Raw genomic sequence first — 24,061 nt, 5'->3', positions numbered from 1 at the left:
GATCCAAAACAAACATTTAACACTTTTTTGGGGGGGGGGGGGTTGACGCTTTATGGGCAGCTATAGGTTTGTTTGTTTGTTTGTTTGTTCTTAATTTAAAACGTTTTTATCCCACTTCTTAATGCTAATTAAATAGTTGATTTTTTTAAAAGATTGCTCGGATTTTTTTTAATGGCCACTCAGATGGATTGGATCTTCTCCACCTACAGCAGCTGTGTCACAGCCACTGGTGTGGACAGAACATAGCGGGATGTAAAAACACAAAAAACACAATATCCCCTATAGTGTGAAAACTCGATTGCAATTCTGCTTGTAGCTTGTAGTGGAAGAGGAAGATTAGTAATGCTAGAAGCCACTCATGTAGAAGCAGCCTGTTTCCAATTCTGCGACAGGTATGAACCAGCAAGGCTTTATAAAAGAGCTCACAGACAATCAGAAGGCTGAACTGGGAGCCAATCAGAGCCTGAGAGAGCAGGAAAAAGGGAGGGGGAGAGTTCTGGTCAGCACATTGGCCTAAGGACATGAGAATGACCTATTTATTTATATTAATATTTCTAGGCTGCTTTTCTACCAAAAGACCTTCAAAGTAGCTTACAGTTTAAGCACCTAGGTCCTTTTCCCATTGGGGCCAAGATCTGACTTTCTCTCTTTCACCCCTTTTCAGGGTGCGGTTCCTCCTGGGAGGGCGTCATGGGGACTTCAAGTTCCTGCCCCCACCAGGCTACGCTCCCTGCTTTGAGGCCCTCCTGCCCCGCGAGAAGATGCGTGTGGAGCCCATCAAGGAGTATAAGCATGACTTCAATGGGTTCCGGAATCTTCTGGGCCCTACACAATCTCTGTCCCACACTTCCTTCACTCCATACCCGGTGGACACCATCCAGGTACAGTGGCTCGGTGTCCTTCACCACAATAAATTGAGAAAGTGGATTTGAGGCCAGATTGAAAAAGGGTACCTTCAAACTGGGGGGGGGGGGCAATCTTTCTTGAGTGGTGGGCTGCATTGTTGGCTGGGAAATCCCCCAGGGGCCATTCTGGTGGGCAGGGCCAAGACAAGCAGCCCCCCTCAAAAGGCTTTTAAACAATTCATTGATCCAGTTAATCAGTGAAACATTGCACAGCCTCTCGGTGATGTGGGTTAGCTGCTGCTGCTCCTCCTCCTCCTCTTAGACACACTGCATTTGAGCCTGGACTGTCGATTTTAACTCACCCCAATTCGTCTTCATGACAAAGAAGGCCGAGGGCTTTCTGGTGCAACCAGAGGGCAGCTTTGTCATGGGCTGGAGCTCTAGGCAGTCAGAATCTTTTTCTCTGTCTTTATCTTTGGGTCAGGCCTTCGCTCCCCCTCCTAACGTTTCTCCTTTGCAGATTGTATTACCCCCACATCTTGAGCGGATCCGGGAGAAACTCGCAGAGAACATCCATGAGCTTTGGGCCCTGACCCGCATTGAGCAAGGGTGGACTTATGGACCTGTGAGTGCTTGCTGCCCAGCAATGGGACATTTGGGGCTGAGTCCTGTCCCCTCCTCACAATCAATATATTGACCTGGGAGATGTCATTTCCTTCATCCCACTATTGCTCCCCTGTCCACCATACAAAAAGCCGAGTTGGGCCACTGAATTGCAAGCGAGGGAGGATTTTTTATGGGGATACTTGATCTGAATTTTTTGCACCTCTGCCTCTTTTCAGATCCGGGATGACAACAAGCGCTTGCACCCGTGTTTGCTGGATTTCCACAGCCTGCCTGAACCAGAACGCAATTACAACCTGCAGATGTCGGGAGAGACACTTAAGTGAGTTGACTATGGAAAAAGCTCAAGCAGAGAATCAAGTTAAAACAAAGTGGGTCCACTGTCTTTTGAGAGGGCGTGTGATCCACCCTACATGTGTAGATCACACGACACGTTAAGATAGTGTGCAGTTACTTACTTAGAGGATGGTGTACACTTGGAAATAAAATCCTGGAAGCATCAGAGCCCGGAAAAGCAATCAGAAACCAAGAAAAACACCAGAGGCAGGATGCCTTAAATGCAGCCTTCCCCAACCTGGTTTCCTCTGGATGGCTTAGACTACAACTCCTGGAATTCAAAGCCATCACTGTGTCATCACTGTCCACTGAAGTAAGGGGCGGTGGGGAAGAATGTGACTCAACTAAGAGGTTATGAAACCATCTCTGTGCTGCTTGCAGGACCTTGCTTGCTTTGGGCTGCCATGTGGGGATGGCAGATGAAAAGGCTGAAGAGAACCTCAAGAAAACCAAACTTCCGAAAACGTAGGTGGTTTGGGTCATCTGCAAGCAGAGCCCAAAGTATAGCACGTGCGTGTGTGTGTGTGTTGGTTTTGCCCTATAGTCCCATTAAGTCAGCCTTCCCCAATCAAGTGCCTTTCAGATGTGTTGGACTACAGCTCCCATCATCCCCAACCAGAAAACTGTAAAGTTGCCTAATTTGCAGATCTATTGGCATTATTTGCTTTTCAGGGGTGGGAGCACTAGCTGCAGAATTTGGAAATATTGTTTGTGAAGTCTACCCAGCCCCAACGATACAACATTTTGCTTACTATTGGAGACAGGAAATTGGGTTTCTTGAACTATTCCTCCATTGAGCAGATACAACATCTTTATTTGCCTGGACTGACAAATGAAGAAGCCCTTCTTCACGCAGCGCATAGTCAAACTATGGAATTCGTTACCACAGGATGTGGTGATGGCCACCAATTTGGAAGGCTTTAAAAGGCGCTTAGACAAATTCCTGGAGGAAAAGGCTGTCAATGGCTACTCATCTTGGTGGCTATGTGCTACCTCCAGTACCAGAGGCAGTGAGCCTTTGTACACCAGTTGCTGGGGAACATGGGCGGGAGGGTGCTGTTGTGCTTGTGTCCTGCTTGTGGGTTCCTGGTTGACAGCTGGTTGGCCACTGTGTGAACAGAATGCTGGACTGGATGGACCCTTGGTCTGATCCAGCAGGACTCTGCTTATGTTCTTATGTTCTTAAATGAGCTGAGTCAGACGCTGGCAAAGGAGGTGGAAATACATTCTGAAATAGTTCTGTATAAGCTGGGCTGGTGTGTGTGAATGAGGGTGAAGATGGCTTTTGAGATACGCACGTTGGTCTAAAACAAGGGTGGGGAACCATTTTATCCTCTAAGGATAAAATGTAGCTCTAAGGGCTACATCTTGGTGGTGAGCAGGGCCAGAGCCAAAAGTGGTTGAGGCACCCCACCCCACTCTCTCTGTGACCCTTTCTCTCTGGGGAAGGGACAGATCACTCTTGCCACAGGCCTGAACTGATCACTTTTAGAGGGCTTTTGAAATTAGGACAAGAGTCATGAGTTGCCTGCCCTTGTTTTAAAATCCTGCTTTGTCCTCTTCCTTGACAGGTACATGATGTCCAATGGCTATAAACCAGCACCACTGGATCTCAACCACATCAAGCTCACTCCAGCCCAGAATACCCTGGTGGACAAGTTGGCTGAGAATGGGCACAATGTCTGGGCAAGAGATCGTGTCCAACAAGGGTGGACCTATAGCGTCGTGCAGGTCTGGGATTCCAGAGGGATAACACTTGGCATCACGTTGACATTTAGTGGGGTTCTATGGCGTGATGGGTAGAAGCCAGAACCTGGCAGGATTTTGTGTAACAGGGGAGGAGAAGAGTCCCTAATGTTAGACCACAGGTGTTGAACCTCTTTCAGTCTGAGGGCTGAATTCCATTTCAGAGAAGCTCTTGGGGGCTGCATTCCAGTGGTCAACAGAGCCAAACATACCACCATATTGTAGCTTAAAGCTCTTACTGCCAGTAACGAAGGCTTAGGAGAGGCATTTCAACCTTGTAGAATGGGAAAACACACACACACAGGCCAGGAAATCACCGAATGATTGGTGGTTGGGGAAATGGAGGTGGGGCCAGAGGAAGGAGGTATGGCCATCTGGAAGACATCAGGGGACCAAATTTGGCTCCTGAGTCTGGGGTTCTGCACTGCGTGCTAAATCAATGAGCCACAGGAATGGGATCTTGTGGTTTAAGACAGAAAGCGATGTATGAGGCAGGCCTTGTCTCCTGGTCTTATCGCCTTCCTACTTGGACACAGGTTGCTCTGTGGTCTGTTTGTGTAGCTGCCTTTGTAGCGTACAACATATGTGTACTTGTGTGTTTCTTTCTCTGCTGTGCCACCCTTAGGACATCAAGAACAAACGCAACCCCCGCCTGGTGCCCTACAGCCTGTTAGACGAGCGGACCAAGAAAACGAACCGGGACAGCTTGCGCGAGGCAGTGCGCACCCTCATCGGCTACGGATACAACATTGAGCCACCAGACCAAGAAGCCAGTGAGTGTCATCGGGCTCCTCTGAGTTTGCTGTTCTGCCTACGTCACTGGGAGCACTAATAAGAGCATGGTGGAAAAGATAGGGGAATTGCATGAACCTGCCTGTCTGCCAAGATCTTCATCAGAGTCCTTGTTATGGGTGCCCTTGCCTTTGGAGCCTAGCTGGCATTGGGACTAGGTGTGGGGGTGAGGTTAGGGCCTTCTTGGGGGTGGCGCCCTGTTGGCTGTGACCTTTGTGAACTAAAAAGAAGCTTCTTCTATTGACTTATTGCTGTTTCAGTATTTTACAGTAACTTTAGAGATATTTTATGGTGGGTTGTTTTATTTCTTGATGTATGCCACTGTGATGTATACCACTGTACCGGAGCAAGGAAAGGAATGGTAGGTTTGAATATTTTCCTCCATATTGAATAAGAACTCTTTGTGCAGAGAGAACTTACTTTTCAAGAAGAAGAATTGTAATTCAGCTTTCTCCCTGGCATGCTATGCACAAAACTAGCGCATCATAAAAAAAGGTTTAAACTAGAATCCTGTCCCTGAAATGTAAATTTTCTGCAGGAAAGGGGATTTCCATGTGCAGGAGAACATTCAAACACGCTATCCTCCATCGGGACTATATGATTAATCCGAATGCATTGTTTGGCTCTGGGCCAATTTTCCCCAACCTGGCACCCTCCAGATGTGTTCGATGACAACTCCCATAATCCCACAGCCAACATAGCTGGCTGTGGGATTATGGGAGTTGTTGTTGAAGATATCTGGAGGGCACCAGGTTGGGGAAACCTGCTCTGGGCTATACAGTTCATCTAAATGTGTCATTTGGCCCTGTCTCGGAGGAAAACAACAGAACAGAATTTGTGGGAGACTTGTAAGTAGATGACTTACTGTTTCACCTCTTCCCCTTTTCCTGGGCCCCTGAACAGGTCAAGACTTGACCAAGAGCCGGACAGAGAAGGTCCGCATCTTCCGGGCTGAGCAGTTCTATGTGGTGAAGTCAGGCAAATGGTACTTTGAGTTTGAGGCAGTCACCACCGGCGAAATGCGTGTGGGCTGGGCACGGCCAAATGTGCGGCCTGACGTGGACCTGGGAGCAGATGAGCTCTCCTACGTTTTCAACGGGCATCGGGTGAGTCAGGGAGAACAGACTGTATCCTCCCCCCGCAATCCTGGGACGTCACTGGTGAGCCCTATCTTTTGTGTCCCTCCTAGGGATGTCAATTTCTGTTTTTCACAGTTTCTTATCTTCCCAATCTTAAGTTCGGTTTGTCTCAAATTTTGAGAATTTCTCCAGAATTTTGTCCTGAACTTTGAGGTGTTTTTTTTTTTAATGTTCACATCAAAATTCATAGGCATTTCTCCTTTTACATGCTTTTGAGTATGCATTTTTACCTAATGTATACAGTTTTTTTTACCAAGGAGTCTTCCTAATACAATCCATTTTTTAATGTTATTTTTCCTAATACACACATTCTGGTACACATTTTTTGATTGGAGAACTCCATTGCAAAATTCAGCAAAGTGCGAATGTAGAAGGCGTTTCAGTTCGCATAATGGTTCAAAAAAATGAAATTAGGTAAATCTGTATTAAAATGCGAACTGAACGACTTTCTCCCCCATTCCTAGTCCCCTGACTGGGCCCTCCCCTTCTTGCTACCTGTTGCCTGATGCATCCCTTCCCATCTGTGTCCCTTTAGGGCCAGCGCTGGCACGTGGGCAGTGAGCCTTTTGGACGCCCGTGGCAACCGGGCGATGTGGTTGGCTGCATGATAGACCTCACCGACAACAATATCATGTTCACACTGAATGGGGAGATGTTGATCAGTGACTCAGGGTCAGAGCTGGCCTTCAAAGAGATCGAGATAGGAGATGGTAAGCAGAGGACACCTAGGTTCTCTTCCCTGTTCGTTGGGTGTGTGAGGGTTCAACAAGAGAGTCAGATCTCACGGGTTCCTTCACCAACTGCAAGAACAATGAAACACTCATGTGCAACCTTTCCCACCCTGGTGCCTTGCAGATGCATTGGACTACAACTCCTATTGTCCACAGCCAGCATGACCAATAGCGGTTCCAGTGGGGATAATGTTGAGTTGTAGTCCAACACATCTGGAGAGCACCATGTTGGGAAAGGCTACTCTAGCAGTTAGAGTCCAGGAATGAGTAGCTAGGAAGGGTGTCTCCGATGCACCAATTTGCCAGCAGACACTTCTCTTGGTGCTCACCAGCCTCCCTGTCCCTCCTGATTTTAGTTTCATTTCTTAAGGTTTCATTTATTTATTTTGTTGGATGGGAGGCTGGCATGCTGCAAAGCTATATGCTACCCTCCAGCGCTATCTTTATTTGGGTTCAAAAGAGTTGCTGGTGCCCTCCCATTGTTCTTGTGATGGGTGTGGGTGCGAGGGGTGGGGTGGGGTGGGGCAGAGGGGAGAGTCGACATGCAGAGCAGGACCTCAATGCAAGTTAGCAGACAGGGTGGGTTGCTAGCTGTATTAGGAGAAGCTGGACTAGGATCCTGGTTTCTGCCCTTTGATGTGGAGTAGGTGAGGCAGTTCACACAGGGGTTGGAGATGCACAGCTTCTCCTGCACGTTACTCACAACAGCAAAGTTCAGTTGCTAGATATAGATGGAGGTCAGGTGTACTGATAAGCAGAGGAGAAGGTGAGAACTGGGTCTCCCTAGGAAGGGGAGTGTGGTGGCCTTCACTGGGCAGGAGATGCTGGGTTGGAAAGTCCAATAGCAACCAGGACTCCTGCATTCTATAATGCCTGCCTGTTGCTTTTTTGTTCAGCTTAAAAAAAATAAGTGTGTGTGGGGGGGTCAAAATGCTGTGGCAAGATCCAAGAATTCTGCTCCAAGAATTCTTCTGAATACCAATTGCTGGAGAACAAGAGTGGGAGAGGGCTATTGCCCTCATGTCCTGCTTCTGAATATCTTGGAGGCATCTGGTTGGCCAATGTGGGAAAAACAGGATGCTGGACTAGATAGACCCTTGGACTGATCCAGCAGCGCTCTTCTTATAAAGCCTGGATTCTGTGACATGTCTATAGTATGCAGATTAAGGGCATCTGCATATTTCTGCTTGCTTTGCACAATTTCTTCCGCTTTTCCCCAACCATCCAAAATCATATTGGTTTCAAATATTTCACTAGGCATTGCTCACATGCTTCAAAGCATATATTTGCAACCATAAGAACTAGAAGCTTGATTTAAAAAAATAAAAACAAGGGAAACCTCTGATTCTTAGGATGCTGAATACTGCCAAATGCATGTGCATTTTTTGCCTTGGATGGAACTATGGAATAGATACAGCCAGATCTATTCCCAGGAGCTGAGTCATTATTCAGAACTGCTGTAGAAAGACTGAGGGGATCTAGTGGGATGAAGTCAGTGGTGTTGTGGTAAATGTTAAAGGGCAGGGAGAGTTCAAAAATGCAGGCAGCTGTGTTGATCCATATTAACAAACCAGTTCTAGCAGTGTTATCACCACCAGAAGGGGGTCATTTGTAAAGCTAATGGGTCTTACTTGCATTACAACAGGAAACAACATATAGTTGCTGGGAAAATTAACCCCCCACCCCACATTTCAACTACTGTGAGACTTGCACCTAAGCTCAGAGGGAACAGGGAAGTCTGAAGGGGGGTGGGGGGTGGCAGATGACATCAGTGTCCCTGCTAAGCAAAAAGTGCTGGTGGTGCTGATCTAGGTTCTATTTCCTCTCCCCATCACTTGCAGGCTTCATCCCAGTTTGCAGCTTGGGCTTGTCCCAGGTTGGGCGCCTCAATTTGGGCCAGGATGTCAGCAGCCTTCGCTACTTCACCATCTGCGGCCTGCAGGAAGGCTTTGAGCCCTTTGCTATCAACATGAAGCGGGACATCACCATGTGGTTCAGCAAGAGTCTGCCCCAGTTTGCCCCTGTGCCAACGGAGCACCCTCATTATGAGGTGAGAGTAGGAGATGTGCCTGTGGACAAAGGCGCGAGAGAGCAGTATCGGTTGCCTGTTTGGAAGGTGTGTGAAGGGTGGTAGTTTTCTGTGAACAACACCACAGAGAAGAGCTCTGAGTTTCAGAAAGAATGATGGGTGCGGAGAAAGATCTAGAATAGTGTTTGTGAGCGAAGAGTTTATGAGCAAAACATCTTCTGTGGAAAAGGGGCACCATTTGGAGGAAAGCTGTAGAGTTGGAGTGTGAGGGAACTGCAGGAAGGAACCTGAGGCCTGTGAGGAAGGTAGCAGGTAGGAGGGCAAAGCAGCCCTGAGGGAATTGTAAGGAGAGAGGCATTAGCCAGGCCTGTGGTCTATCCATGAGGAGATGCATGAGGGAACAGGCAAGGTTTTGTGAGGAAGTCATGGTGGTGAAAAGGGATCAGGTTCTTGGAAAATAAAGGAACGAGGTTGTTATGAAGCCATAGAAAGAAATGATGCCGTGAGGGGCTGTGCTTGAGAGCAGTGAGGTCTACTTGAGAAGATAAAGGAGAGAGGGCTATTAGGAAACATGAAGATATTGAGCCAGAGCTGCTGAGAGGTGAAGAGATTGAGACATGGGGATGAGAGACTGCGCAAGGGAAGATACTTGTAAGGAGAAGAAACATCACCACTTGGGGCAGTTGCTTTTCAAACTTCCTACCTTCTGAGAATGCACATTCAACACTGCCCCTGGGACTCTATGTTGTAAAGCAGAGGCAGGCCACTTCTACTTGGTCTGGAGGAGAGTTCTTCCCTCCACTGGAACCGAGCAGGATCACATCCTCCCCAGAATTGCTGCTATCAAATTTGCGGCTGAAATTGCAGTGGAGCAGCAGGGGGGAAACACCCAAATAAGGCACATGCACCTTGTTTTAAAGTGACATAATTCTCCCTGGATGCTTCCAGCACAGTGGCAGGGCAGTGGGGGGGAAATCAGCCTGGGGGGGGTGTTCATGTGGCCTGTGGGTCATGTGTTGCCCATCTCTGTAGTGGTGAACAAGCATTCTTTCAAGGAAGATTATCTCCCATTACTGAACTTTTCATTAGGGAAGCTCTGATAAACCTCCAAGACACACCAGTATTCCCCTGAATGCAGTTTGGAAACCACTGGTTAAGGGTCAGCTTTAACAGAGAAAGGAGCCTGGCCCTCGGCACCACTCTTAACTCTCTGCTTCTCTCCTCCCCTGCCAGGTGTCACGGATTGATGGTACCGTGGACAACCCACCGTGCCTAAAGCTGACACACCGAACTTTCGGCTCCCAGAACGCAGTGGTGGAGCTCCTCTTCTTGCGCCTCAGCATGCCTGTGGAATTCCACGAGAAATTCAAGATCACTGCCGGCACCACCCCGCTCACCCATGCTCTCACCATCCCCGAAGACGAGGTCAAGGATGTTGACCTGGATTCGGAGTTTGAGCAGCTGAAGAAAACTGCCAGCCGCAAGGAGGCCGAGGAGGCCGAGAAGGAGAAGCAAGGCCCTGCTCCGCCCACCACTCCCAAGGAGGCCCCCAAGGCTGAGAACGAGAAGGACACCTCCACAGAAAAAAGCAAGATCAAACGAGGGTGAGGGCTATAAGGCAGGGGTGGAGAGCCTCTTTCAGCCCAACGGCTGAATTCCTCCTCAGAGAAGCTTTGGGGGGCTGCACTTCTTTGGGGAGTGGGGCCAAAGGCAAAAGGAGAGGAGCCCCAAATACAAAAAAATCCAGCGTGCTGTTGCTTAAAGTGTTTACTGACAGCACCTAAGCCGTAGAAGTGGCATCTCAGTCTTTTATAATGGGGGGAAATGCATAGAAGCCAGGAAATCACCAAACAATCCGTAATTGAGGGAAAGTGGATGAAGTCAGGGGAAGGGGACGTGGTTGTCTGGAGAACCCCGGAGGGCTGGATTAGGACCTCATGAGGGCTAGATTTGGCCCCTGGGCATGAGGTACCCCACCTCTGCTTTGTGGGATAAGATATATATGGGATCCTTTTCTTTGCAGGTGCTGTAAAGAGCATGCAGTGCATAACTGTGGAATTACTGTGCTCATAACAGATGATGAAACAAATCTGTAGCTGTCATGCAGCCATATATGGGGTTTTTAATGGTCAAAATCCCATGCACCTTTGCTTTTCTGACATGAACACTATGGTAGCCGGTAAATCAGCACAAGTGAGAGAGAGAAGCACACTGTTGCAAGGGAGGCTAGCCCAGACATTCCCGTATGTAATTAACAGCTCACTCTAATATATATTGACTCGGAAGTAAGTCTCACTGAGTTAAGTAGTGCATATTTCCAAGCCAGGGTGCCTAGGGCAGCAGCTTGAGAATCGTGCACAATGTTTTGGAGGGTGCATCAGCCTGTACTGTCTGATGGTATTCCGCCTCCGATTATCTCCAGCTTCCTGTTCAAAGCCAAGAAGGCCACCACTTTCATCACCCCCCCTCCCGTAGTACCGACAGTACCTCGACTGGACGAGGAGGTGGTTCCAGATGACCGAGACGACCCCGAGATCATCCGGCACACCACAACGGTAACAGGGACATGGCTATTTGGCGGGCTTGGCACAGTCTTTTGGGAGAAGGGGGCATTCCACTTTTACCATGGGGTGCTAGGAAGTGCTTTGCCACAACAAAACTGTCAAGGGCATTTTTGATGGTGATAAAGCAAGATAATCTCTGTCCTGATTCAGAGCATCTGGTCTTCTTCCATGCTTTGAACCAACGGATGTGAAATGTCTGAAAAAAACATTGAGTTAAGAAATTATGTGCATGTTTAATGACCCAGTTCAGATGCTAACCATAGTTTAGCTCTACGCAGATGTGCCTTCTTGAACCTTGGGTTCAAGTGCTACTGCCTCCTCTTCCCTCCTCTAGTGCAGACCAGAGGAGAAGATTGAAAGCAACCAATTCCTGGTGTAACCAATCATAGTTTTTCTTTACATTCAAACTGGGGATTGGAACAGTTTGAATGTTCCAGTTCAAAGTAGTTTAAGCTATGGTTTATTGGAACAAGCCAGGATCAGAAACCACAGTACGATCTTGGCTTTTTTCAATAAACCATAGTTTAAATTAACTGCAGTTTGTCCAGCACAGTTAGTTTAAATTTGGAAGCAGATTTTTTGGATCTCTTCCCTTGGCACATTGTAGAGGAAGAGAGGGGAGTGCTCAAGCCCAAGGCTCAAGCAGGCTCATTTGTATAGTACTAAATTATGGCTCAGTGTTACATTTGAAATGGGTAAGCCAGGGCAAAACCTCAAAATCTGCTTGGAATGTAATACAAAAAATATAGGGAAGACAGTATTTCTGGTTATTTGCAGAGTGCCTTTCCATGACTATTGACTAAGCAGAGCAAGCCATACATCTGGATTTAAGGGACAGGACTTTCCAAATCAGAGGGCAAGTAGGAGAACAGATGTGTGTGTCTTTCTTTCTTTCTTTCTTTCTTTCTTTCTTTCTTTCTTTCTTAGAAATTAACCCTTGGTTGTGCAATATTTGATGATGATAATTTTTTTTGCCAACACCATGGTTTGCTGCCAGAATTTAAGTGTAATGCCTGGTAGTCAGTGGACTGCTTGACACTGTCCCCCTCTTCTCTTTAGTATTTAATAATATTAATACTGAGTGTATTGCACAAATGCATGCACAAACGAAAGAGAGAGAGAGAGTTTATTTAAAGTATTTCTTGACCACCTTTCAGGGCAGAAACCCTTCCAAGACAGTGTACAGCAATAAAACACATAAAACTAATATGATATTGGTTATGATATGGTATGATATGATATGATATGATATGATAGAAATGCAACTTTCTCAGGTCCACTACACCTTTCAGGGATTTTGATACCACAGACCATGGCATCCTTATGTCCTGCCTGTCTGGGTTGGTCTTAGGAATTCAAGTGTTACAGTGGTTCCAGTTCTTGGAGAGTTGCTTCCAGAAAGTAATGCTCAGTGATTTCTCTTCCACCCCATGGCCTTTAGCTTATGGAGTGCCTCAGGGCTCACTCTTCTCTCCCATGTTCTTTACAATCTACATGAAGCTGCTGAGAGAAGTCCTCCAGGGGTTTGGGCTGCATTGTCACCAATATGCTGATGGCACACAGCTTTGCCTTTCTTTTCCATCTTCAAATCCCAGGGAGGCTGAGGAAGTCTTGAAATGGTGTCTGGATGTGATATTGGGATGGATAACAAGCTGAAGCTTAATCCAGATAAGGTGGAGGTTTTGTGGGTTGGGAAGCTGGCCGATTTGTATGGAGGTGAAAAACGGGTTCTGGATAAGGTTGCACTCCCATTGAGGGCCCAGGTAGATAGCTTGAGGATGCTCCTGGACTCATTGCCATCTTCACCCATATGGTCCTGCCCATACACTCACATCTGTTTCAGAGGCCCTGCTTGTGTGCCTGCTGGTAAAATCGGCTAGGGTGGTGAGCATGACAGACAGAACCTTCTTGTTAGTGGCCTTGCAATTCTGGAACCCTCTTCTGGTTGATTCATGCTTAGCCCCTTCAGTACAGAGGTTTAAGAAGGCCTTGAAAACTTATCTCTTCACTGCAGACTTTCCTGAAGAATGTGAATGATTTGTTCAGTTCACAGCAATTTTCTTCTTAGTAACTCTACACCTGTCTGAGAGCCAGTGTGACGTAGTGGTTAGTTTCATAGAATAGTAGGGCCAGAAGGGGCCTACAAGGCCATCGAGTCCAACCCCCTGCCCAATGCAGGAATCCAAGTCAGAGCATCCCTGACAAATGGCTGTCCAGCCTCATCTTGAAGGCCTCCAGTGTGGGAGAGCCCACCACCTCCCCAGGTAATTGGTTCCATTGTCGTATTGCTCTTACAGTCAGGAAGTTTTTCCTGATGTTCAGCCGGAATCTGGCTTCCTGTAACTTGAGCCCTTTATTCCGTGTCCTGCACTCTGGGATGATCAAGAAGAGATCCTGGCCTTCTTCTCTGTGACAACCTTTCAAGTACTTGAAGAGTGCTATCATATCTCCCCTCAGTCTTCTCTTCTCAAGGCTAAACATGCCCAGTTCTTTCAGTCTCTCTTCATAGGGCTTTGTTTCCAGTCCTCTGATCATCTTTGTTGCCCTCCTCTGAACCCTCTCCAGTTTGTCTGCATCCTTCTTAAAGTGTGGTGCCCAGAACTGGACACAGTACTCCAGAGGAGGCCTAACCAGTGCTGAGTAGAGGGGAACTAGTACTTCCCGGGATTTGGAAGTGATGCTTCTATGAATGCAGCCCAAAATAGCATTTGCCTTTTTTGTAGCCACATCACATGGTTGGCTCATATTCAGCTTGTGATCGACAACAATTCCAAGATCCTTCTCGCTTGTAGTGTTGTTGAGCCACGTATCCCCCATCTTGTAACAGTGCATTTGGTTTCTTTTTCCTAGGTGCAGAACTTGGCATTTGTCCCTATTAAATGCCATTCTGTTGTTTTCTGCCCAGCGCTCCAGTCTATCCAGATCACTTTGAATTTAGTGTTGGACTAGGACTCTGGGGACCTGGGTTCTAGTCCCCAGTTTGCCACGAAGCTCAGTGGATGAATTGAGTCACTGACTGTCAGCCTAAATGACCCCATAGGGTTGTTGTGAAGATAAAATGGAGAGGAGGAGGACCAGGTATACTGTCTTGGGCTCCTTAGAGGAAAGGCAGGATATAAATGTAACAAGCAAGGGAAAGTTCCTCCTCTGCAAGCACCGAGTCATTACTGACCCCTAGAGGGACACCGCTTTGGCTGGCGTTTTCATGGCAGGCTATAGCGGGGTGGTTTGCCATTGCCTTCCCCAGTCGTGACTACCTTTCCCCCAGCAAGCTGGGTACTCATTTTACCGACCTCAGAAGGATGGAGGGCTGAGTCGACCTGAGCCGCTACCCGAGACCCGGCTTCCGCTGGGATCAAACTCAGGTCATGGGGAGAGTTTCGGTTGCAATACTGCCGCCTACCACTCTCCGCCACACGAGGCTCTGTAACAAGCAAACAAACAAATAAATAAATGTATCTTGTAACATTACTCTTTGTACATTGCTTTGTGAGGGCTTGGCCCTAAAATTTACTTACATTTTGAAAAAATAAATAAATAAATGATCACATTTTTGACATTTTTATTCATGTGGCTTTATGAATTATAATTTCAATTATATTGTATCATCAGCTTCTTTGTGGGGAAAGTGGGTTATACATTTTAAATTTTTTTAAAAAGTGGTCCACCCACACTTGTCTGAAATGATATACATAGTTTTGCAGCTATCCATGTTTATCATAGACCAACCTATTTCTATAATAACAACAACAACAACAACAACAAATTTAGAATATAGTACTCAAGTAAAATATTTTTTTTAATTTAACATCAATGTCTTTACAGCACATTAAATAAACACATTATATCTGTTGAAGAATGAGCCTTATCTTTCTGATCCTTGATAAATGGTTTCCTCTTTGGGGAGAAAAAACAATTGTGTTTGTTTTCAGTCATAGACCCACATCTAATGACTTACATCCTGCCTCTCTCTCTCCTCCAACCTTCACAGTATTACTATTCAGTCCGGATCTTCGCAGGCCAGGAGCCCACCTGTGTCTGGGTAGGCTGGGTCACACCTGACTACCACCAGCATGATATGAACTTTGACCTCACCAAGGTGCGCAATGTCACAGTCACCATGGGCGATGACAAGGGAAACATCCATGATAGGTGAGAGTTAGCCAGACCTGCTGTGCATTATGTGTCTGTCAAAAGTGGTTCCTGAGGCCTGTGTTTTGCTTGAGTGGAAACAGTCAAGTGTTGAGAAGAGGCCTAACATGGGGTGGGGACATTGGAGGTACCTGGCGGGCCTCCTCAACCATCTTTCCCTTTGGCAGTATCAAGCGAAGCAATTGCTACATGGTCTGGGGAGGGGACTTTGTCAGCAGTACCCAGCAGACCCGAGTCAGCACCGTGGACCTGGTGATTGGCTGCCTTATTGATTTGGCGACAGGCCTCATGACCTTCACAGCCAATGGGAAAGAGGTCAACACTTTCTTCCAGGTAAGCTGGACTCCTTCTTGATGGAAAGGCAGGATGTATTCCCCAGGAGACCATGGGACTGTGTGTGTGCATGTGTGTGCGTGTGGGGGGGTTGCCTTCAGTCAGAGGAAAGGATGTTCCTCTTTACATAATACATCATTAATTAATGGCATTTGCTGCCACAAGATGTGGCAATGGCCACAGGCCTTGAGATCCTCAAAACTGAATTAAGCAGTTTATAGATGACAGGTCTATCAGTAGGTATTAACCATGATCAGTTAATGGAGACTTTATGTTCAAAGGCAGCATATCTCTAATTTATTTATTTATTTATCTTTTTAATCCGCCCAATAACACATGTTCTCTGGGCAGATTATGAACAGTTAAACAACTAAAATGCAATACAGACAGTTACAAATATAAAACAATGCAAATACTTAAAAGAATAAAATACCATACAAAGTAAAGAACACAGGAATAGATAAAGATATATAAGAACAGCCTCTAAACACCAGTGGTTGGGACAAACAGCAGGGGAAAGCCGTAGTTTCCATGCCCTGCTGTGAGCTTCCTAGAATGTCCTAACAAGACTCTTGTTAGAGGCTGGTGAAGAATGCCTGGAAGCTGAGGAATGCTGGGAACTGTAGGACTATTTTCTGTCTAAACATGCATAGGATTGCGCTCTTATCTGGTGCTTAATTGGTGATTTGGTATAGTGGCTAAAGCTGCAATCCTATACCCATTTCCCTGGGAGCGAGACCCACTGAACACAATGGGACTTACTTCTGGGTAGGCATGTATAGGATAAAAATAAGTAAAATAACCGGCCTGCCTCAGGATTCTGACAAAAGGATCTTTGACATCTTCACAAAACTACAATTCCCTGAGTTCCTTAGTAGAAAGAGTTATAGTTAGACTTCCCCCCCCCCCACCACCTTGTATTTTTATTATGTTTTCTTCCATTCCTGTTCCACCCCAGGTGGAGCCAAACACCAAGCTGTTCCCTGCTGTCATTACTCTCCCAACAAGCCAGAACGTAATCCAGTTTGAACTAGGCAAGCTGAAGGTAAGGCCCATCCCACCCCAGAGCAGTATGTTAGAACAGAGAGACAGTTGTGACTCTTGCTAGGTTCTTCTGCCTCTCACTCTCCTCCCCTGACAGAACATCATGCCCATCTCAGCTGCCATGTTCCGCAGTGAGCGGAAGAACCCGGAACCCCAGTGCCCACCACGGCTTATCATCCAGATGCTGACACCAATGACCTGGAGCCGCATGCCCAATGAGTTCTTGCGGGTGGACGTAGCCCGTTTCAGTGACCGGCATGGCTGGATGGTTGAGTGCATAGACCCTAACCTCATGATGGCTCTCCACATCCCGGAAGAAAGCCGGTGAGTTGCCTGTAGGTCCCTGCAGGAATAGAGCTGAAGAATCCATGTTCTGCTTTGGTGGACGGTCTCTATGGCTGAGGCTATGTTGCCTCCTTGGCACAGAGCGGCCATGATTTGACTGCTGTCCCTCAGTATCCAAGGAAAGGTTTAACTATCCCAACCGACCAGAAACATGTTTCTCAAGCAAGAAGCAGGAATTTGCCAGCTGCTAGGGAAACTACGGAAGTTTAACTTCCCTGCTTTCTTCTCTTATCTCTGGACATGGTTTCACAAGTCAAAGAGGAGTTTAATCAGTGTCTGGACTGTATCACTTCAGGCTGCAAGTGGGTCTGGCACAACTGAGTGCTGCATCATACAAAAAGATTCCCTGCACACAGAAATCGAAGAGAGGCATGAAGTGTTATGCCTGGCATCTAGTTTACTATGTACAAGATTTTGGTTTTTGTAATGGATCATCTTGTAAGACCTCCCCACTGGCAATCTATAAAATGGTACAGCCTACAAGCAGATTTGCTACAGTGAGACCAAGGCCCCTGTCTAAGTGTCTTCCTTATTGGGGGGTTCTTTCTTTTGTTTCTAGTCCACTTTTGTTTCTAGTTTGTGGGCTGGCTTCCTACAGCGTCCATAGGGGTATCCCAGGGAAAGAGGTGCCCACCTTTCCTGGGATATGTTCTGCATTGATCTACAGCAGGTGTGGGCAGAGTACAGGCTTGTGGAAACAGAGCCCCCAAAGTCCACCAATCAGAGCCAGGTGTAAAATGTGTGTGTGTGTGTGTGTGTGTGTGTGTGTAGGCAGATGCAAAGTGGTGGCTGAGGAGGTGGAGCCAATTACACAAGAGCATAAGAAGACCCATGCTTAACCACACCAAGGGTCCACCTCATCGAGCATTCTGTTCCAACAGTGGCCAGCCAGCTGCTTGTGGGAAGCCCACAAGTAGGACATCAGTGTAACAGCACCCTCCCTCTTGTGTTCCACACTAACTGGTATGCAGAGGCACTGACACTGGAGGTAATATATAATCATCATGACTAGTAGCCATTGATAGCCTTCTCCTCCATGAATTTATCTAATCCGCTTTTAAAGCCATCCAAACTGGTGGCCATCACTATACCTTGTGGTAGCAAATTCCATAGTTCAACTATGTGCTGTGTGAAGAAGTCCTTCCTTTTATCTGCCCTGAATTTCCCACCATTCTGCCTCATGGGATGACACCAAGTTCTAGTATTGTGATAATTGCCTACTGCACACCATTAGAGAATTACCTACTGCACAGCATGAGCCATACACTGGGAGGACCTATATCTACAAGTACAAATCTACATCTGCGTAACCACAGATTAGGGATTCCAGCAGCCTAATTTAGAAAGGGGGGAACATTTTGTCATTGCTTTTGTTTTGGGAGTTGGAAACCTTCGCAAATTAGCTAGCGATCAATCAATAGATCCCGATCTACCTTCTCGCCATTCCTGTTCTACAGCACTTAGCTTGGAACAACTGCATGCACCCGCCCTGATATTCCACTCTTTCCCACTGCTCCCTCTCCTTTCAGGTGCATCGACATCCTGGAGCTGTCGGAGCGTCTGGACCTGCTGAAGTTCCACTCGCACACCCTGAAGTTGTACTGCGCCGTGTGCGCCTTGGGCAACAACCGGGTGGCACACGCCTTGTGCAGCCACATGGACGAGTCTCAGCTGCTGTACACCATCGAGAGCAACCATCTGCCAGGCCTGCTGCGCAGCGGCTACTACGATCTACTCATCAGCATGCACCTGGAGTCGGCCAAGCGCTCCCGCCTCATGATGAACAGCGAGTTCATCGTCCCCATGACGGATGAGACCAAGAGCATCACGCTGTTCCCGGACGACACAAAGAAGCCTGGCTTGCCTGGCGTGGGCATGAGCACCTGCCTGCGCCCCCCGCTGCACTTCTCGGACACCTGCTTTGTCAGCACCAGCTCCGAGCTGTACCAGCTGAGTCCTTCCATCCCCTTGGACGTGCTGAAAGTGAAGGCCATTAACATGCTGACCGAGGCTGTCCAGGATGGTGGGCAGCACACCCGGGACCCCGTGGGGGGCAGCGTGGAATTCCAGTTTGTGCCCGTCCTCAAGCTGATCTGCACCCTCCTCATCATGGGCGTCTTTGAGGATGAGGACGTGCGCCACATCCTCAAGATGATCGAGCCCAATGTCTTCGGAGAGTCCAAGGAAGAGGAGGAGGAAGTGCCGGTGGGGGCTGAAGAAGGGGAAGAGCAGGAGGTGCATGTGGAGGAGGAGGAGGAGGAGATGGCGGAAGCAGAGGAGGAGGATGGAGCCGAGAAGGAGGCTGGAGGGGAGCAGAAGGAAGAAGCCGAGGAGAGGGAACTGAAAGCCATTGAGGCTGGGGAGGCTGAAGCCAAGGAGAATGAGGAGGGGTTAGAGGAAGGCCTGCTGCAGATGAAGCTTCCTGAATCTGTCAAGCTGCAGGTAAAGCATGTGGCAGTGGGGCTTTCCTTCCCTGTCAGTTCACCTGGCTACTGGGATCCTTTACTAGCAGCTCCCAGCTTTCATATTCACACAGTCAGGAGCAGTGGTCAGTTCCAAAGCATGGACTGTTCACCCACTGAGCTCCAAAAGATCAACCAGAACAACCCAGACAGCCATAGCTCAGTGGCAGAGCACCTCCTTTGCTTTGGGGAACGGGGGAGCTCAGTGGTAGGACACCCCCTTTGCAAGCAGAAGGTTCCAATCCCTGGCACCTCCAGGTAGGGGTAGGAAAGAGTCCTGCCTGAAACTCTGGACGGTTGTTGCCAATCAGTGTCGACAATACTAGGCTAGATGAACCAAGGGTCTGACTTGATATAAGGCAGCTTCGTATGCTACGTTCAGAGAGCCGGTGAGCTCTCTGCAGGGAGCTGCTCAAGGTGCCACCTCCTCATGATCACTGTATTTTCTTTGTGAAGCATCTACAATGACTCTGTCCTCTGTGCTCAATGTTTATCAGTAAATACTGATAAAGGATAATCTTCCCCTGCAGGCTCACAATCTAAAATTGGCTGTCAGTAGAGGGGGAAATTGAGGCTGGGGAGGGAACCAGGAGGAAGTATGGAATGATGGATTCTGAAATGAGATGTAGTACAGCTTTCGGCTTTAATGCTAGGTTGCTCCTCTGTTCACATGGCGTGTGTGTGTGTGTTTTCCAACAACTTCCTCTTCTATCTGCACCTCCCTGCACCATATCCCACATCATTCCCCCAGGGCCCCCAATCCCCAGAAGCAAATTTTCAGGGACCACAGGGAGCTACAGAAGGATGGAGGGGAAGGGAAAGCCCCGTACTGTGGGATGTTGACCCTGTTCTGTTCATGGAAGGAAAGTTAGGATCCAAGTCAATTTTAAAGGAGAAAGTAGTGGAGTAGTGCTTTACAACAAATACATAACGGTATGAGGAAACGAGGAAAGCCGAACTGGGAAATGGAATATGGAGAGAAAAGGCAGACGTTTGCAAGAGCAGACATTTTGAGATGACTTTCGCAAGTGGGTGTTCTGTTTCAGCCAGCTAGCCCTGTCACAGCAAGGGCTTCATGGCATTGAGCACTAGGAGGTCTGGTTTACACCAAGGACTTGGGGCAAGGTTCAGTGAATTCTGACCAAGCAGGAGTCAGGTTTCACAGAGAGACACAAAATAAAGGAGCACCACCATCAAGAGCTCCGAGTGCTGCTGGGGCTGGAATCCAGACAAACTTGCCTGTTCATTGTTCCAACAAGCAGCAGATTGTCACTGAGCCTGAAATATGGTTTTGGCTTCCTTTAGGCTGGTTAGTCCCACCTCCTTAATGACTGAGGCCTTATCCATTAAAGGGGCTTGGTCTGTTTCAGCAGCACCGGGCTGTGACAACACAGAAATGTCTGCAGTATAGTCGTATCTTTGTGACTAGATTCCTCTGAATCTCAGGGTGCCAACATGACCTCCTCTGGGATGGGAGCTTGTCCCTGGGGCCCTCCTGGAAAACCTCATGATGCCCTTCTATAACTGAGCTCCCTTCCTGATCCATTAACTCAGGACCCTTCTCTAAGGACAAGGAATCAGGGTCTTGGACCATGACAGTGGGCCATTACTGCAAGGGAAGGCCAAAATACATACATAAATCTAGGAACTCTAGCCAATTAGAAATGTCCAGCCCAAATCAGTCAGCTCTGGGTTGTGAGCAGGACTCAGCTGCTGGGTCATCCGGAAATACCATTTTTATCTGGTCCATCTCCTGTGCCCACTCCACATTGTGTCTCTAGTTAGAGTACCCCTGGATCCAGAACCACCTCTCTCCTTTTTGGTCCCTTCTACCCAGCACTGGTAACCACCTCCTCTCCTCCCTTCCCTCTCCCCATAGATGTGCAACCTGCTACAGTTCTTCTGTGATCGTGAGCTGCAGCACCGCGTGGAAGCCATTATTGCTTTCTCGGAGCGCTATGTGGACAGCCTGCAGACCAACCAACGCCAGCGCTATGGCACGCTGATGCAGGCCTTCACCATGACAGCTGCCGAGACAGCCCGGCGCACTCGGGAGTTCCGCTCTCCTCCGCAGGAGCAGGTACTGGGTGGGGACTAGGTGTTGGTGCAGCCAAAGGAAAGCTACAACTTCCTGTACTGTCCAAATTTTAAAAGCCAATACTATTCTCACAGAGCACTCTGGAAAAGACTGGGTTAAGTTGGACAGTAAATGACTCTCCCCCCATCCTTCTTAGGTTTTTTGAGTGAGCAAAGAAATCCTTTACAGAAGTTCAGCTTTTACACTAGCTTTTTCTAATTTCCTGCCTTCAAGAAATACTTCCTGTATCAAACTGTCAGCCACAGAACCCTTGCAGGTTGCAGAGGATTCTGGAACACTTATTTCCAGAGTGGGGATGAGGGAGAGGGCCTTTTCTGTGGTGGCCCCCACTCTGTGGAACTCCCTCCCTAGGGAACTCCGCCATGCCTCCTCTTTAATGAGCTTCCGTCGTGCATTAAAAACGTGGTTGTTCAGGCAGGCATTTGGGGTGGGTTAGGGTATTTTAGAAAATGTTTTTACTGTAGAATTTTATTGTTTTAAACTGCTTTATTGTATGTTGTACATAGCCCAGAGTGGCTGGGTGACCAGCCAGATGGGCGATTAATAAATTTAATAATAATAAAATTTAATAATAATTTATTTGTTTATTTATGTGAAGTGTTTATACCCCACCCTTAAGCCAAAAAAGTCTCCCAGAATGGCTTATAAAGATGAATAGCATGACAGTCCCTGCGCTTAGGCTTACAATCTAAATTTAAGACATGCACACAAAGAAGAAGGGACGGGGAGGGAGGAGGACAAGGGCAAGTTCAGGTTATAGTTCTTATCATGACCAACTGGGATGGAAACAGTCCAGGTGGCCTGCTGGAATGGCTGTCACTTGGTGACAGTTGAGGTAAAGCCTACGGAAGCTGGTCTCTCAGCAGAAGCAATGGATTAGCCCTACTTCTCTTCTCTCCCTCTGCTCTACAGCCTGTTGGAATGGATGCTGCTAGGTGACAGTTGAGGGAGGGATAGAGGCAGCTGGAACATCTTCAAGGGTGCACAGCCAGGTCTCATGGGGCATTGACTAGCCCTGTGAGCCTCATTGTCACCCCACCTGAACTGAGAATGTGCTCTAGAAATGCATCTAATGCTGCCTTAGTTTTCAGTTTAATTTATGTAACTTTGATATCTCACTTTTCTATTAAAATAGTCACTTACAGTTAAGAAGTACAATACAATAAACAGTAATAAAGCAATACACCATCACCTTGTGTCTGCCCATTGCAGGGGGAAATCTGTAGTGTTGGGCAAGCTGTCTTTTACAGGGAACTGTTCCTGACCTCCTCACTGTGAAACTCTGGAAAGCTTCTGAAGAACTGCGGTTCCCTAGGCCACAGTTTGTGGGATGACTGTGCTAGCTTAAGGCAGTCGCCTCTAATTGACATAGCTACAGCAGAAGCCCATGACACTTACATTTCCTTTTGAGGTTCAGAGCATACCTTCTCCTGGTTGTTGAATTGCGATGTAGATCCTGAACATTTACTGCTCTATTAAATGTGTATCCTAAGCAACTGCTGGGTTACGGAGCATTAATGCAACACAAAAGGCCATTATAATGGTGTACATTCCAGCAGAAAGTTGCGGATCCACTGCTTACTAGTAAATCTCTGTCACCACCAGCAGCCATTCCAGCAGGCTGCATTGAGGGAGATGAGAGGCAGAGCAAGGCCATTCTACCAGCCCTGCTGAAAGAATTATTTTTCTCCCCTCTCTGCTCCTTTTTCCTTGTGTGTCGTGTCCTTTTAGATTGTAATCCTGCAAGCAGGGACTGTCGTTTTTAGTTGATTATATTTAAGCCACTCTGGGAGCCTTTTTAGCTGAGGAACAGCATAAATATACTTCAAATAAGTAATAAAGAAGTTGTGTGCAGCAATTAATGCCAGCTAGGTGCTGTACTGAGTAAAAAACAAAAACCCTGCCCAGCGTCTATACAGCTTGCAAGCTGTGTTCAGCTCAAGCCTGTCTGTTCCCTTCACCACAGATTAACATGCTGCTGCAGTTTAAGAATGGTGCTGATGACGAGGACTGCCCAGTACCTGACGAGATCCGTGACGAACTGCTGGAGTTCCACACTGACTTGCTGTCTCACTGTGGTAAGGAGCCCTTCCCCACCACACACACAGAGAGCCAATATACACATTACACAGAATGAGGTAGTAGACAGTGGTAGAATTCTGGTTTGTACCATTTCAGACTGCAGGTGGGAGGGGGGACGACATCATAATTATGAATGCTCTCCTACACTGGGGGGGAAAAAACCTCCCTGTATGTAGAAAACTAGTACATAAGAGAGAGAACTTGAGCATAGCCCTCACCCTGATGGGCTAGTTGACTACACGAGGGAGTTTTTAATGTGGGGGAAGCATTCAAAAATATTAGTATTCCACTCCTCCCACAATTTGTAGTGGTGCAGTCCAAAATACCACCTCATTCTGTATAATACCTAGGACAAATCTTTAATAAGGACTGGATGGTAAAGAGCTGCCTTCCATTGCACCAGTATTCAGGTCGTTCTATTGTTGTTTCTATGATGTTACTTGTGAGCTGCCTCAAGGATTTTTTTGAAGCATTCAAAGTACTGAATGAAAATAAAATAATACCCATCATGCTTGATCTGGTCTTCATCTGAACTACAACTCCGATGCCAAGTTTTGGTGTTTTCTGTGCTAAAAAAACTATTTATAAATACTGTGCTAGAATTTATAATCAAAATCCCTACATGGAAAATCCTGGGAACTGATTATGCAAATCATCAAGCAGGATTGCCTATATAAGTATGCTTATTTTGCAGAAATGAGTGTACTTCTGCTAGCTGTGAAGCGGGGCAAGCAACTAG

At 47.3% G+C, this 24,061-nt stretch overlaps 1 protein-coding gene across 1 annotated transcript in view; it reads left to right on the top strand.

Moving 5' to 3' along the window:
- The window catches only part of RYR1 (ryanodine receptor 1), a 173,182-nt gene that overhangs the window by 53,360 nt on the left and 95,761 nt on the right, over positions 1-24,061 (top strand). The window contains exons 21-38 of the mRNA XM_084814879.1: positions 665-881; positions 1,366-1,470; positions 1,688-1,791; positions 2,187-2,270; positions 3,377-3,536; positions 4,177-4,322; positions 5,242-5,449; positions 6,018-6,192; positions 8,055-8,263; positions 9,476-9,846; positions 10,665-10,797; positions 14,798-14,958; positions 15,126-15,291; positions 16,250-16,336; positions 16,433-16,659; positions 18,210-19,122; positions 21,022-21,222; positions 23,207-23,318. Coding sequence (XP_084671005.1) covers positions 665-881; positions 1,366-1,470; positions 1,688-1,791; positions 2,187-2,270; positions 3,377-3,536; positions 4,177-4,322; positions 5,242-5,449; positions 6,018-6,192; positions 8,055-8,263; positions 9,476-9,846; positions 10,665-10,797; positions 14,798-14,958; positions 15,126-15,291; positions 16,250-16,336; positions 16,433-16,659; positions 18,210-19,122; positions 21,022-21,222; positions 23,207-23,318 — 3,779 coding nt within the window. The remainder of the gene's footprint in view (positions 1-664; positions 882-1,365; positions 1,471-1,687; positions 1,792-2,186; positions 2,271-3,376; positions 3,537-4,176; positions 4,323-5,241; positions 5,450-6,017; positions 6,193-8,054; positions 8,264-9,475; positions 9,847-10,664; positions 10,798-14,797; positions 14,959-15,125; positions 15,292-16,249; positions 16,337-16,432; positions 16,660-18,209; positions 19,123-21,021; positions 21,223-23,206; positions 23,319-24,061) is intronic.

Source organism: Heloderma suspectum, chromosome 10 (assembly GCF_057233095.1).
Source record: "Heloderma suspectum isolate Gila_16-S chromosome 10, 16-S_ref, whole genome shotgun sequence".
NCBI lineage: Eukaryota > Metazoa > Chordata > Lepidosauria > Squamata > Helodermatidae > Heloderma > Heloderma suspectum.
The sequence above is the reverse complement of the archived record's forward strand: the minus strand, read 5'-3'. Positions and strand labels throughout refer to the sequence as shown.